The sequence below is a fragment of the Osmerus mordax genome, chromosome 7, assembly GCF_038355195.1.
Source record: "Osmerus mordax isolate fOsmMor3 chromosome 7, fOsmMor3.pri, whole genome shotgun sequence".
Lineage (NCBI taxonomy): Eukaryota > Metazoa > Chordata > Actinopteri > Osmeriformes > Osmeridae > Osmerus > Osmerus mordax.
Genome location: NC_090056.1, coordinates 13,562,195 through 13,576,258, shown reverse-complemented (window position 1 = coordinate 13,576,258; position 14,064 = coordinate 13,562,195). Strand labels below are relative to the sequence as shown.

At 39.8% G+C, this 14,064-nt stretch overlaps 2 protein-coding genes and 1 long non-coding RNA gene across 3 annotated transcripts in view; 1 reads left to right on the top strand and 2 right to left on the bottom strand.

Annotated features, from left to right (window-relative positions):
* LOC136945346 (uncharacterized) overlaps positions 1 to 14,064 on the bottom strand; it is a 174,428-nt gene that overhangs the window by 208 nt on the left and 160,156 nt on the right. The gene's annotated exons all lie outside the window — the stretch shown is intronic.
* icmt (isoprenylcysteine carboxyl methyltransferase) lies at positions 88 to 3,405 on the bottom strand. Its single transcript, XM_067239114.1, has 5 exons — positions 3,182 to 3,405; positions 2,694 to 2,782; positions 2,330 to 2,499; positions 1,712 to 1,929; positions 88 to 1,449 (listed from the first exon to the last, which is right to left on the bottom strand). The coding sequence occupies exons 1-5, from the start codon at positions 3,398 to 3,400 to the stop codon at positions 1,267 to 1,269; spliced, it is 879 nt and encodes a 292-aa protein (XP_067095215.1). The 5' UTR covers positions 3,401 to 3,405; the 3' UTR covers positions 88 to 1,266.
* abtb1 (ankyrin repeat and BTB (POZ) domain containing 1) lies at positions 4,940 to 9,049 on the top strand. The gene is made up of 12 exons (XM_067239916.1): positions 4,940 to 5,153; positions 5,576 to 5,638; positions 5,791 to 5,846; positions 5,990 to 6,134; positions 6,293 to 6,452; positions 6,661 to 6,706; positions 6,816 to 6,932; positions 7,025 to 7,137; positions 7,463 to 7,561; positions 7,658 to 7,825; positions 7,954 to 8,154; positions 8,327 to 9,049. Exons 1-12 carry the CDS (start codon positions 5,098 to 5,100, stop codon positions 8,531 to 8,533), a joined length of 1,431 nt encoding a protein of 476 aa, XP_067096017.1. The 5' UTR covers positions 4,940 to 5,097; the 3' UTR covers positions 8,534 to 9,049.

Here is a 14,064-nt window from a genome sequence, read left to right as displayed (position 1 = left end):
AGTCATGCAGCAGTTCAGGTGTGAGCCAAATTGAGGTGAGTTTGTTGGTATGGAAACAACCTCAGCTCTGAACTCCTCAGCCGTAGGAATGCTTCTTTTGGTGTTTTTAATACACAGTGAGTGTAAGGAGACACAAACAAATAAATTAATGAAGGGTCAACATAACTGCTAGATAAACAAGACACTATTGCTGTGGTACGTAAAGAAAAATAACATTTCTATCATTAACATGTTCTGCTACTACAATCCTTCTGCTACAACTGTAGAGATAAAACACATGAGGCAGCAGGGGGAGGAGGGATGGGGGGAGTTTTGTCATTTGTTATTCAACTTAAAGTGCTTTGAGACCTAAGAATGAACCAGAACTGTGGATGTCTATATGTGGATGTTATCAATCATTTATAGTGGACACACTTGATTAATTATCCATTTTTTTTTTTTTTTTTTTTTTTTTTACAGAAGTCTGTGCTAAAAACATTTTTATAAAAAAACGGAATAGATTGTCAATGTTTGTTTCTGTAATCCACAAACTCAGAACTTCATACATATCAGATCTTATTGATTCCCAAACCACAAAGAAAAAAATGTGTGATTGTGCAGCTGTGTCTGAATATGTAGGCCGTAATTTCATTGTGTATTACTGCACAGACGGAATAAATTGTATGTGTATTTATTGTGAATTACTTAGTGGGGAATATTATGCTGTAAACTGTAAAGCCCAATAGTGAAATCTCTTTAGACACCAGAAGGATGAGCAACACCAGACACTCAACCAGGCTTATTACAGCAATTCTGATTCAGTAACCAAAGCTAAAATCAATGCAGGATCTACTGCATGTACTCAACTGGTCTGGAAGGACAACTGAAAAATGTGCATTTCTATTAGCATCCTGCAATTGCAGATGTCAGAAAATGTCATCAAAAACACAGAACTTCAAATGTCTATTTAGACAAACCAAACAAAAGACAGTACAACAGAAGTGGTGCAATGTGTGGACAAATATACATTTTTTTTTTCTTCTTCTTTTGAACCTGTCCAAACCATATCAAACCATTGCAATTGCTGTGGTAATGGGGGGAAATATTATGAGGGCTCTATTGTCCACCATGACTATAGGTGTCAGGGCCTCCATGAGTTCTATGCCCACAGGGGCGGCCGGGGAGGTGGGGGGGGGGGGGGGGGGCGCAAAGCCACACGCTGACCAGGGCTGCCCCTCAGAGTGCCTGACTGCTCGTGTTTATGCGTCCAGGACCAATCTTGTTGACCTAGGATCCGACACGTATGCCTGAGATAAATGGCAGGCCGGTAGACACCTTCTTCTTGTACTCAAGGTAGTCCTCGCCGAAGAAATGTATGAGAGAGATCTCCTCCTCTTCGATACGTTCACGGAAGAAGCGCCAACTAGCTAGCGTATATCCCGCTATGCAAACTGGATTGCACAACATCACCTGAAACATAAAATTATTGAAAATGTAATTAGTAGTGAACACTGTTTAATGGTTCACTGTTGAATGTTGGGGGGAAAGATTCCATTAGTCTATTTTATGGCATATTATTTAATGGAGGTAGAGAATGACAAGTTCATATAACCAATAGAAGCAGGCTTTTGACGTCCAGCGATAAATCTGAGCTTGACAATGTCATAATGGACAGTTTGTGTGAGATGGTTGGTGGGATGACAAAGCGTATCCATTAGCCTGGTAGCCACACCTGTGTGCCAATGCTCCAATAGAACCAGCCCACGTAGGAGGGGTGTCTGAAAAAGGAATAGACCCCGGTTGTGACCAACACGTGGCTCTGGGCCTTCTCGTTCTGGACTATGTGGTTGAAGTTGGAGCCGGCAGTCAGCATGGCAGACTTGCGCAGGCCCTCCCCACACATCACCATCAGAAGTCCCACCACACTGACCCAGGTATGCTGCTTCAGCTCTGAGAAAGAAGAACATCGATGAACTCAGTGTGAGATTTGCAATAGAAGGATTCTTTCCACTGTAGTGTCAACATGACCTTTCTCTCCACGCCACCAAGAGGATCCATAAGTTAAACATAAACATATTAGTAAATGAGATGAGTGGAGTCTGAATTAGGTCATTAAGTTATAGATGGTTGTTGACATGAAAGAAAATCAAGCACACCGCCTGACTTAGGACACAAATGGAAATTCCATACTTTTCTAAGGTCATATTTGCTCAAAATGAAATAAGGAAATTGACATACTTTGCATGCATATACTTGTAGTTGTAAACAACTACATAGACCTAACAAGCACAACTGAAAGCAATGTTTAGTTGATTCATAAAAAAGGAAATTAATATTGCCCTAAAGTTACCTGGTACAGTCAGCTTCTCTATGGTGAATTCCACCCATGAGGACACAGCAGCCAAGGTGTACTCCACACTGTGGTTGAGCAGGAAGGAGTCCAGGGACAGACTACGAGGGTTAATGATGGCTGTTACCAAGTACTCAGAGTAGTGGAAGAAAGATAGAGAGCACATGTACCTGCAATCATACAAGTGCATTAGTGGAAACTCTCTCAGACACTCTTAGCAGCTCACATTTCCATTGCCTGGAAGTACCAACAATACATCACTGCAATGTTGAGGTATTAATGGCACTGATACATTGTCAGCACTCCAATGCTGATACAATATATATTCTCTCTCTCTCTGTGTGTACATTGTTTATTTACATACCATCCAAAATGTGTCCATGTCGTCTGGGAACAGCTAATTGTCAAGCCACACCCAAATGTAAAACCAAGGAAGCATGCTCTTACAGCAACCTACGGGAACAGGAAGTAAAGTTGCATGTACCAAGCTAAAGAGAGCAGTTGCCCACTAGCAACACACATGTTCGATGTGTGTAGCAGTAAAAAATGAAAGAAATCTCTCCCATTATGCGAACCAGGTAGCAACAATTTGGTAGAAATCCAGGATACGTTAACAACAACAGCCTAAGCTAGTCATTTGGTTAACACCTCTATCTTTAGCTCATCATGTTGACAGCTGTCTTTATCCTATTCAAGTAATAGGATTAGCCCTTACTAAGGTACCTAGCTAGCTACGTTATTACGTTAAACTAGTAACCAGCAAGCAATACATGATCGAAGTACGGCACGTTGATGTTTGGAAATGTAGCTTGAAAACTGGTTAATATTTTGCTAGTTAAAATATATGCTTACCTTATAAAGAGGTCCCTTGTATATGATCAGCAAGAGGCCATTGATAACAGCTATGTACACAGAAATTGCTATTTTCCCCCTTGTTTCTGTAAGATAGTCAAATACCCAGTCAAGATGTCCAAAGAATGTTCTGATAAGGGGAATTATAACCACAGCGAGTCCTAAGCTAAAGCTTATAATACTTATTCTTCCCTCTAAAACCAACTTACTGCCTGCCATGTTGAAAATCTTGCAATCTCTAGTGAGTTCTCGCGACCTTTCACAATCCCATGTGATGTTATTGTGGGAGATTTGTATTTTGTAAAGGAGACGCTAGAGAGTGCTGTTGTTCTGCATGTCCTGAAGTTTTAAAGTTCTATCAGAGCCTGTTTAAGGATATATATATTAGATATTCTCTGGTTCTATGATCTGAGCAGCTGCCAGATGTCTCTTCCAATTTTAGCCAATCACCATAGCCACCATAGCCATAACTCGTGTTCGTCAGGTTGTAAACAAATGTAATGGGGTCATTTATTTGTGAATCGCGTTACATTTGTGAATCACCAAATAAATATGTGAATCGCGTTAGATTTATTTGTGAATCATGAAATACATTTTTTAATCGTGTTACGTTTCTTTGTTTGAATTATGAAACAAATCTAACTCCATTGCTGTTTAGCCACTAGCGTCTGTATTCATCACAATGTAGAATTGAAGCAATTAAATTGACAGTTAAGTGTAAGATGTCCGCGACACACTTCTACTGGCTCACCGTTAGACTACAGATTGACTAACACACCTACAGTTTGACATGTACACATGAGCCATAACTTGCGTGACATAGTGTCACATGCATGACATTTAAATGGAAAACAAGGCCTGCCCTGTAATGCACCCCCCATTAAACTTCTGTTCCGTATATCCCAGCATCAAAGCATCAAATGATTCTTACTGTACACTGAGGGGACTAATATAAGTAACCAGAGTAAGTTTCAGGCATTTAACACTTTCCTAGTCAGAGTTAGCATGGGGTGCGTTTCGTGGCAAGAAGGAATACAACAAGCCTGCCATGAAATGCACCCCCCTCAATTGTCTGTTCTGTATATCCCCGAATCAAATAATTCTTACTGTACACTGAGGGGACTAATATGAGTAACCAGAGTAAGTTTCAGGCATGTAACACTTTCAGAGTTGTCAGAGTTAACAGGGGGTGCATTTCGTGGCAAGAATGAATACAAACACACGTGAAATGACGCCTGGGGGGGGGGGGGGGGGGGGGGGGGGGTTGCTTTGTATGCAGCAACATTTTGGTTGGCCCCACCAAATCTCACTCCAAGGTTTTTATTTATTTATTTGGCAGCCATGCCTTTGAACCTATACATTAGTATGAAGAGCCATGTGAAACACTTTGAACTTGCTAGATTCGATGTAATGGAGTGAGAATGTTGGTTCGCGTTCGTTACTATATGGTTTGAATGACGAGTTTTCAGGATTTTGTCTTGAGAATAACATCTGTTATTTACAAAGATAACCGACATTCTTATCTTGAATTCTATAACAAAGAAACTATAATGTGAGACATCTATGTCTCCTCTCCGTTTGGTTGCGATATCAAGACGAAATCCTTCACTATGATTCCGAGTTGTTCGCGCACGCTCCCGCGAAAGGGTGCCTCTCATGGAAGCCATGCATCTAATGGCACAACACCGGAAAAAAGATTGTTTTGGATCCGCCCTCGTCTAGTCACCTGACTTATTAATAGACGCGTAAACCAACGTCAGCCAAAAATCCATGATACTAGCGATTAACACATTAGCTAAACTCACCCTAAAAACGAATAATTGTTTGTTTTGTAAGCCAAGTTAACTCTTTACCTTTCACCTGTCCACTAGACAGGCCGATTCAATGCATTACAGAGATCCTAAAACGTTGCGGAGATGGACGCATACGATTTGTTTACAAGTTGCAGAAAGGGCGACATTTGGAGAGTCAGGTACATTTATGCTTAGTTGGTTTTGAGCTAGCTAGCTAATATTTGTGCCAAATGCATAGCAAGCATTTTGCTTTGTGTTAACTTTTCAAATAAGAATTCTAGCTAGCTGGCTTTGCTATGTTTCACAAAAGTATGTTTGTAGCCAGCATGCATACAGTCATGCTAGTTAAGTTCATACCCTAGTTAAGTAGGTCAAGTTTTAAATAAGTCCCATCCTGACTTGCAAAAAATAAATCCAAGTAAGTAATGATTGTACTTTTTATTAGGCAGAGTTATGACATATGATTTGTTTGATCTAATAAGTATCTATTCACTAGATTTCTGCTCACAAACTTTGAGTTATTGTGGATGGCGAGTAAACTTGTTGAGACTAAGGGTTTTCTATGTTTGCAGCTATTGTAGTTATTGTTTATTTTTTACAGGTACCTTGTTGAACAAAGAGATGTGGAACTCAATGTAAGGGATAAATGGGACAGCACCCCACTGTAAGTATCATTGTCAGAGGATGCATCATCATAAGTCAACTGTCAGCTGCATAGATTGTTAACTTTAGCATAAAGTAAACCTGTTGGGTTACTAACCATTTATGGTTACTAACCTTTAATGTTTGTTTAATTACACCACTCTGATTCCACAGGTACTATGCCTGTCTCTGTGGCCATGAGGAACTAGTCCAGTACATGTTGGCTAATGGTAAGTTGTAAACCTATATTCAAAAGATGGTGCAGTAATAGGCAATGCCAAAAATGTCAAGTTTAAATGAGAGGGTACACGAAAAGGAGAAATAATGGATTGGGCATGCCGCATGTGAAGTTGTTGTCCTTCTTTACATACAGGAGCAAAGTGTGAAGCCAACACGTTTGATGGTGAGAGGTGTATGTATGGCTCTCTGAATGACTCCATACGACGTCTGCTCAAGGAGTACAAGTGTATCACAGCCAAAACCATGCAGCGGGACTATTATGACCACTTTCTAAACATGTAAGGAGTTAAGGGCCCCTTGTTATTTAAAATACTTCTTAAGTCTGTGGTTGGCAGTTTTTCCCATCATTCTCAACCTTGATTACTCTCTATTTCTCTTCCTCAATCACTCTCAAATGCACACACACACACATCCCATTCTATATGTCTGTACTCAGGCTGCTGGAGCAAGGTCAGTTCAGTGATGTCACGTTCCTGGTTCATGGTGAGACGTTCCATGCTCACCGCTGTGTGCTCAGTGCCCGCTCGGAGTACTTCTCTGCCATGTTTGAGACCAAATGGAATGGGAAGAACATGATCGCCCTCAAACATCCACTGGTAGGTGTCATGTTACATGACATTTCAGCCTCCCCTTGAATGGCTTGACTGCGTTTTTTTAAATCTTTAATAACAGTGTTATCATATAGTATCACTGGTATTATTAATCATTGTATTTACATTGAATCGCAGTGAAATTGTAATTTTCCATAATAATAATTTTAGCATTGGTATGCTAAAAAGTTTATGTAAATATTGCCTGTTTCAGATTAACCCGGCAGCATTTGGGGCCATCCTGCAATATATTTACACAGGTAAGAATCTACCGAAGGATCTGTAAATCAGCTTTTTTTCAGTTAATTGTTGTCAAACTGTATTTGCATTGCCGTATTTCTGACACTTTCTTATTATATCCATGTTAAGGACGTATGGATATTGATGTGAGCCATGTTGAGGACTGCAAACGACTGGCCAAGCAGTGCAAAATGGTAGACCTTATTGACGAACTGGAGAGCAAATGCAAACAGGTTTATGGGTTTGGTAAGCCCGTCCCCCCAACTGCTTTTTTTCTGTTAAAGTACCTTTTATAGGCATGTGTGAGGATTTATTTGGTGATTCTCTGGTTCCCATAGTGTCCAATAAGCCTGGAACCTGTGTGAAGGTGCTCACTCTGGAGCCCCAGAACTGCCAGCTTCAGGGGGAAATGGCTCTGCTGGCAGACTGTGCTGTCCCGTCAGAGCTCAGAGTAAGATTGCCATCATGACTGTGACCTTTAATTAGCAATTGTGTGTGCATGATGACAATTAAGCACACACAATCCAAAGTCACTGGAACTGTTTGTTGCATTTGAGGGGAATAATTTAATGAGTTGGCAAACTGTAATTCCCCGGGATAATGTTTTTAAAATGTGTAAACACTTGCATGTGCTTTATTTTCCTATAGTGTAAATAAAACAGCATCCATATATGTTTGAAGTGATGATTTTGTTTGATTTTGAAGTTATTAAATATATTACAAATGTTAAATAGTTTTCTCATTGGAGTATATGGTCCTTGTTTTTTTTTCTCCAGGTTGGATTCGGTGAGCTTCCCTTTAACAGAATCGACAACTTCCCTGATTATGCTGACATATGCTTCCGGGTTGAAAGTTTTAATTTCCTGTGTCATAAGGTATGCATTGTGTGCTATTACAAAGGGCACATTGGATATGACACATCATATCATACACTGATTATTTCCACACCTCACCTACCTGTCTGTGTCTAGGCTTTTTTCTGTGGACGTAGTGACTATTTCAAAGCCTTGCTGGAGGACCACTTCAGTGAGGGAGAAATGATGCAATCCCAGCCCAGCACCCCAGTTCTCACACTCCACAACATCCCCCACAACATCTTTATCTGCCTCCTCTACTACATCTACAGCGATGACACAGATGTTAGTTGGCCTTCACAACCACAAAGCTTTACCTAGATCAGATATTAATTACTGCCTTGTTGCTTTCAGAGTATATTATGCAGAGTATGTCTGATTGTGATGTCCGTCTTCTGTGTGTGTACGTCCAGCTGACTACAGAGAATGTGTATGATGTGCTGTGTGTGGCTGACATGTACCTGCTCCCGGGCCTGAAGCGCCTGTGTGGTAAGACCCTGGCCCAGACACTTTGTGAGGACAACGTAGTGTACATATGGAAAACGGCCAGGCTCTTCCGCCTGTCACGTCTGGAGGACCAGTGTACAGAATACATGGCCAAGATCATAGAAAAGGTCAGTGAGTCTTTGTAACCACACTAGAACTTTGCAGAACACCCATGTCATATTTGCCTGAGGCCAGTAGAGACACTGTTTCCACTGTGAATATTTAAAGATGCTGAAATACTTAGGAGAAAGCTGAGTGCAATATTTTCTACCTACCATCTAAACCTCTTCTTTGTCTTAGTTGGTTGAACAGGTCGAGTTTGCTGAGATCATCAAAGAGGACGCTGGGGCGGTAGAGGACAGACACGAGACAGACTCCATCCCTCTGGTGGATGACATCCGCTTCCACATCGCCAGCAACGTCCAGACCTTCAGCGCCATCGAAGAGGCTAACCAGAAACTGGACGCCCTGGAGAGTCTCCTGTCCAGCATCGGGCTGGAGTGCTAAAGGGGAAGGACCTGGTGATTGTGGGGCTTCCAGCAGGCTAAGATGGCTGAAAGAGATTTATGTGCATTGGATCCCAGTGTGGAAGAAGAAAGGCTTTATTAAGTGTTTTCTATTAAGTGTTGCTTGTATTGTGAAAGGGAGTTACATAGAAATATAATACAAAAGAAATCTTGATAGATAAAACTGCAGATTTGGTAGTTGTAGTATATTTAATATACCAATTTTGCGGAAGTATGTGGAAAACTCTTGCCACAAAAGGCACTTCTGAGGTAGCATCTTATTTAATTAATTTGGCAGAATATGAGTGTCATGTCATCAAAAACATTATTTATAGTTTTAAATGCATGCTAATGTTTTTATAAAGTACCCCTATAATACACATTGTATAATTTAAAATATATGTATTAAGGTATGCTATATCATATAAATACATGTATTCTGTATTGTATGGATAATATATAGCTACATTGCAGAATATCATTTTGATTTAAAATTCAAATAAAGCAGCCTTTCCTCTATTGGTTGTAATGTATGACAAAGCCAATGATAAGTAATTTTTTAAATATCAAAACGAAAATAATCCACGTGAGAAATGTTCCTTTGCGTTTCAAAAATGTATATGAACGTGCTTAAGTGCTTTCAGAATGAGGATACCCTCAATGAGCTCCTATCTGGAATATCTTAACATAACTTGAGTACACAAAACTGATGTAATTTGTAATCTATACTCAACATGGTTACAGGGTCATCACTGTTGAGAACAACAGGGAAACCCGGAGGTTTTACCCGAAACAAGAGATTGTACAGCACAAACAAGAATTTCAAGCATTTAATTTACAGTGTTGCACCTGTGCATACATGATTGATAATTATGACAATCATGATGCAAGTATTATTACAAACATTTATTTTGACAGGGTAATAGGTCATCTTAACTCTGTTCTGGTTTGGTTCTAACATTCCACGTTGGTGCATTCTAATATATTTCTATCTTAAAATATGAATGTATTTTACATATGTATCTAAACACAAAGTTACCACTGGATAACAGTCATAGATTGTTTGGCTGTAAAGTGAGATGTAGCTTATATTCAGTACATAATTTACCCAGGTAACTACAGTATTTTTGGATAACAAGAAAAATGAAATACTAACAATTGCAATAGGGTCTAATGGAGCAACCTGAGAAGTACAATTTAATTGGGGTGAGCTAACTGACCCACTGTGTTCCCCATTGTAATGTTAGTGATTTCTGATATCTAAATCCTATACCAACATGGCAGAAGGTGTTTGAGGACTTGGTGGTTTTCTAATGCTTTAATCCTGCATATTGTTACCATTGGTTGTAACAGTGTTATGGAATTCCAATAAACTTAGTAGTGAAATGAAATATAACAATAAAAACAAGTTTATGTTCATTACATCCTAAAGTTTTATTTAAAATTGATTGACATTCATTTGTCCTCTGACATAATGGTGACATAATTGTGACGTTTGCCACATCTGCAGTTTCAGCAGAAACCTCAAGATGGCGCCAGTCCCCCGTTAATATTGAAAGTCTGCATTTTTAAGTAAATATGTTTGTCAATCAGCAAAAACCATTACATGGACACAGACATTCAGCTTGTTTATGTGCAAATGTAAGACATTACCCTTGTTACCAAGGCTTTCTACTCATGAGAATGAGTCCACGATGGCACACTGCCTGCAGCTCCACCAGTAACTTGTCTCCTTCTCATTTCAGCCGTAGTTTGTCAGGAGCCCACGAAGGTGTGGAGAAGGTCAACAGGAGGTGAAGGATGGTTATTTGTTTAAGGTGGCATAACTCAAGGTTTGTATGTGTGTGTGTGTATGTGTGTGTGCATTGGGAGTGCATTATGTTGCCCCACAAAGGCTTCATTCTTATTTCAAAGGAACACAGAGGTATGGCAAAATCTATGTCATCATAATGTTCCAAGGCTTCTTGGTAGTGTCTGGAACAGAAAAGGCTTAAAACACAACAGGGAGTAATTTGTGGCCAAGGCTGTGAAAACATGCTGAAGCATATATCAACCTAAACACCAATTCAATCCATCAGAAGATTAAATCCTTGGCTGTGCTCCAAGAGTCTTTAAGGCTTACATCAAAAGACAAGAGTAAACAACACAATTTGTTACGACCCCAGCGAGTTGCTTTTACACATTCTTTATAGTTGTTTCTAAGCAACTTCTTGGTTCTAGGCTCAGAGGTGATGGGAAAGTTCAGTTTGTCGTCTTATAATACGGCAAGACAAGGGAATCTTTATGATGCTTAAGCATACCCTTATTAAAAAATGCTTTTTTATTTAAGAAAATGACCCTACAACTTCACATACTCTGACTATATACCGCATATTCTCTAAATAAAAATGAATCAAGTGATGGGTGAATACTTTTTTGTGTGTCATTGTGTTATGTCCGATCTGACACTGTTATGTTTTCATTGGAAAGTTACAAGTAATGCATTTTGATGCATTTTTCTGGCATAATAAGAAAGAACCTTGCATATTATTCCTCCACTCCCGAATGCTCTCATTCTCTCCCAGAGTAAAACAATTGCCATGGCAACAGACAGGAAGAGCTGATGGATCAAGAATACCAGACCTCAAAAAATCTCTGCATCATTTTCATGTTTCCCTATTTTATGGATACCACCCAACATAAGATGATGAGACAAAAACAACTCAATTAACAGACCCTGGTTATCCAACCACTCTATATCCAACCATTAATTTACTGATACATAATCATTTGTAACATTGCATTACAAAATAAAAAGAAGACAATTGTCTTGAGAAACCCCATGTTGCAGCTATGACCTCACTAGACAGACATTGTGTTCTTTAATAACAACTGCATTTTTCTCACAATGGTCATGAATCATGCCCAGTAAGAGCGGGCGCTGACATCTCGACCATTCTCTTAAAGACCATTGTTTACCAGAACAATTTCCTAGTGTTTTGAAGCAAAAATGAAGATCAGCAAAGACAGGGACCAAGCAGAGAGGAAGAGGATTACTCCTACCATACCATAAAAATGATAAATGTCAAATGTTATGAAGGGTAAAATAAAACAACCAGGATTCTGATTCATCACAAGGCTGACTCATTCTCGAGGCCACAGTAACATTCATCTCTCCTTGAGGGACAGAGCATTAAGGAGACCTTAGTCAATGGGTGGGACAAACAGTTCCTTTAAACTCCTGTTTTATCCCTTGTAACTTTCTGGTTCACTGTAAAAGCCATGGTCTGCTGGAGTTGGATGCAGAAGGTTATCATGTGACATTACATCCATATTCTGCCCCTCCTCATAGGCTGAGAATACACTAGAGTGTGGCTTTGGTTGCATCTACAGTCTTGCTGCCTTCTGAACAGGGCCAAAGACTGTTAGCTAGTGGAAATTTACTACCTCTCCCATTTTCTCATGTCTTCCTTTTCTGTAGTCAACACCACTGTGTGGGAGTAGAGAGACTCTTTGTTTGGTTATAATTCCTCTCTTAACATTCAACCGCAACTGATCCAATGGAGTTAATGTTCCTGAGAACTGACAAATACAATGGACAGTTTTTTTTTTTTTTTACATACTAGGCTGTGCCATATCTATCATCTGTCATGTTGTCTGACAAGGGGATTGAACTTGCTCCCATCACCAAATACTGTATGTAAAACAGAGCAACTATGCAGGCTGAAACATGTCTGCAGGACTGTAAATGGATCTATGTGAATATTAATCCTGGTAGGAGATACTCAGACCAGTTGCAGACCAAAAAAACTACAAGTGAGGGTTTAGTAATTCACACAGCAAACAGGTACAAAGACGGCAGGCAGGTTCAGAATCCAAGGACAGGCAAAAGTTCAAAAAACAAATATTGAATCCAAAATGACAGTCTGAACATGAAAATAACAAGTAAAAGCTGATGATAGGTATCACAGAAAAAAGGGTATAAGTAGCTGAGTCAATGGGCAGAGCACAGGTGAATATTCTCATCAACTGAATTACCACAACATATCAAAATAAAGTTCTGACAAGGAAATGCACAAGAGTCAAGTAACATCTTAGAGTTAAATAGTGTAAATTATATGTATTTATGAATGTTCCTTTTTCACAGTATACAGCTGACTTGTGACCTAGTCTGAGGGTCTGTGTGCCCGCATGACAGACTGACGGACGGTAGACATGATTCACCAATACTGTCACTGTTAATATCTTAATTTGCTAAGTAGGATTATCCCGAGGGAGTGTAATATAGTGCTGTAATGCTCTAAAATGGACCACAGTCAGATCAGCAAACTATCAGTCTCACCCTCACTCTTTTTCTTTTATGTTTTCGATCTTTGTTCCCATTATTTCTTTCTCTCAGACACACAAACACACTTATCATTGACCTTTACCCTTTATGGCTTATGTCACAGTAATAACTTACCTTTCATGCTCCCTCACAAAACCCTAACATCGTTTTGACCCTCAACCATGCCGCCAATAAGAAGGATGCACATGATTTTGTTATACAATCATTGTCATTTGAGACCCGACGGTCACTGTATTATCCCCTGTGAAGCGCCGGAGATTAAATGTGTATCTGCTGCAACTTTGTTGGACTCAGGCCAGGTATTATGTAAGAAAGGGTAACGTTTAGAATGGTTCACAAAGTTTAGCTATAAGCTTCTGCCAAGAGGATCCAGTTTACAAGATTGGCCTGACAAGAAAGGGGATTTAGTCTCACTGGAGCTGCCCTTGCACATTTTATCTCCTCTCCAATGTCATACCATGACCCATGCCAGGATGAAGATGTGTATGACATTATAGTCCAGTCTTATCTCCAGTATTATCAAGTCTGTTTATTTCTGAGGGCTGCCGTGAGCCTCTTCTTGGCACTGTGGGAGAGTCAGATGCTCACATGATTTAACTCCAGTAATATGGGATTAAACCTTGCATGCTCACTTAAAGCATTAGTCACCAAAACACAGGTAAGCAAGTGAAAGTTTGTCCTAGGTAGTGTCAGGGACTTCTCCTGAATAACAGTCAACACACTAAAATGATATGTATGCCCACATGTTTAACATTTACATTTTACATTTAGTCATTTAGCAGACGCTCTTATCCAGAGCGACTTACAGTAAGTACAGGGACATTCCCCCGAGGCAAGTAGGGTGAAGTGCCTTGCCCAAGGACACAACGTCAGTTGGCATGACCGGGAATCGAACTGGCAACCTTCGGATTACTAGCCCGACTCCCCCACCGCTCAGCCAACTGACTCCAACTGACTAAGTATTATATCTATGCTATGCTCTTATTTCTGTCCATGTTTTGAGAAAGTTAGGGCACAAAACATCCTAACTTGAAGCATGTAAACATGTAGTATACTATGTTTAAACATATACAAGTATTAAAAAGTTAATGTGTGTATGTATTTGTTTGTGATTGTGTGTGATTACTGGTGTGTGTACTCTTTCTGAAGTAAGTCACAAGGTTGACAGGGGCTCAGTAGGAAGACTCATAGAGCGTCTGCATGTG

Bases quoted from the DNA above. Each gene is read 5' to 3' on its own strand.
- abtb1 (XM_067239916.1), top strand. From the start codon at position 5,098: ATGGACGCATACGATTTGTTTACAAGTTGCAGAAAGGGCGACATTTGG. The intron at 5,847-5,989 runs GTAAGTTGTAAA...CTTTACATACAG, and splicing joins CCAGTACATGTTGGCTAATG to GAGCAAAGTGTGAAGCCAAC. The intron at 7,138-7,462 runs GTAAGATTGCCA...TTTTTTCTCCAG, and splicing joins CTGTCCCGTCAGAGCTCAGA to GTTGGATTCGGTGAGCTTCC.
- icmt (XM_067239114.1), bottom strand. From the start codon at position 3,400: ATGGCAGGCAGTAAGTTGGTTTTAGAGGGAAGAATAAGTATTATAAGC. The intron at 2,500-2,693 runs GTATGTAAATAA...GTATGATTGCAG, and splicing joins ACATGGACACATTTTGGATG to GTACATGTGCTCTCTATCTT. The intron at 1,930-2,329 runs GTAACTTTAGGG...CTTCTTTCTCAG, and splicing joins AGAGAAGCTGACTGTACCAG to AGCTGAAGCAGCATACCTGG.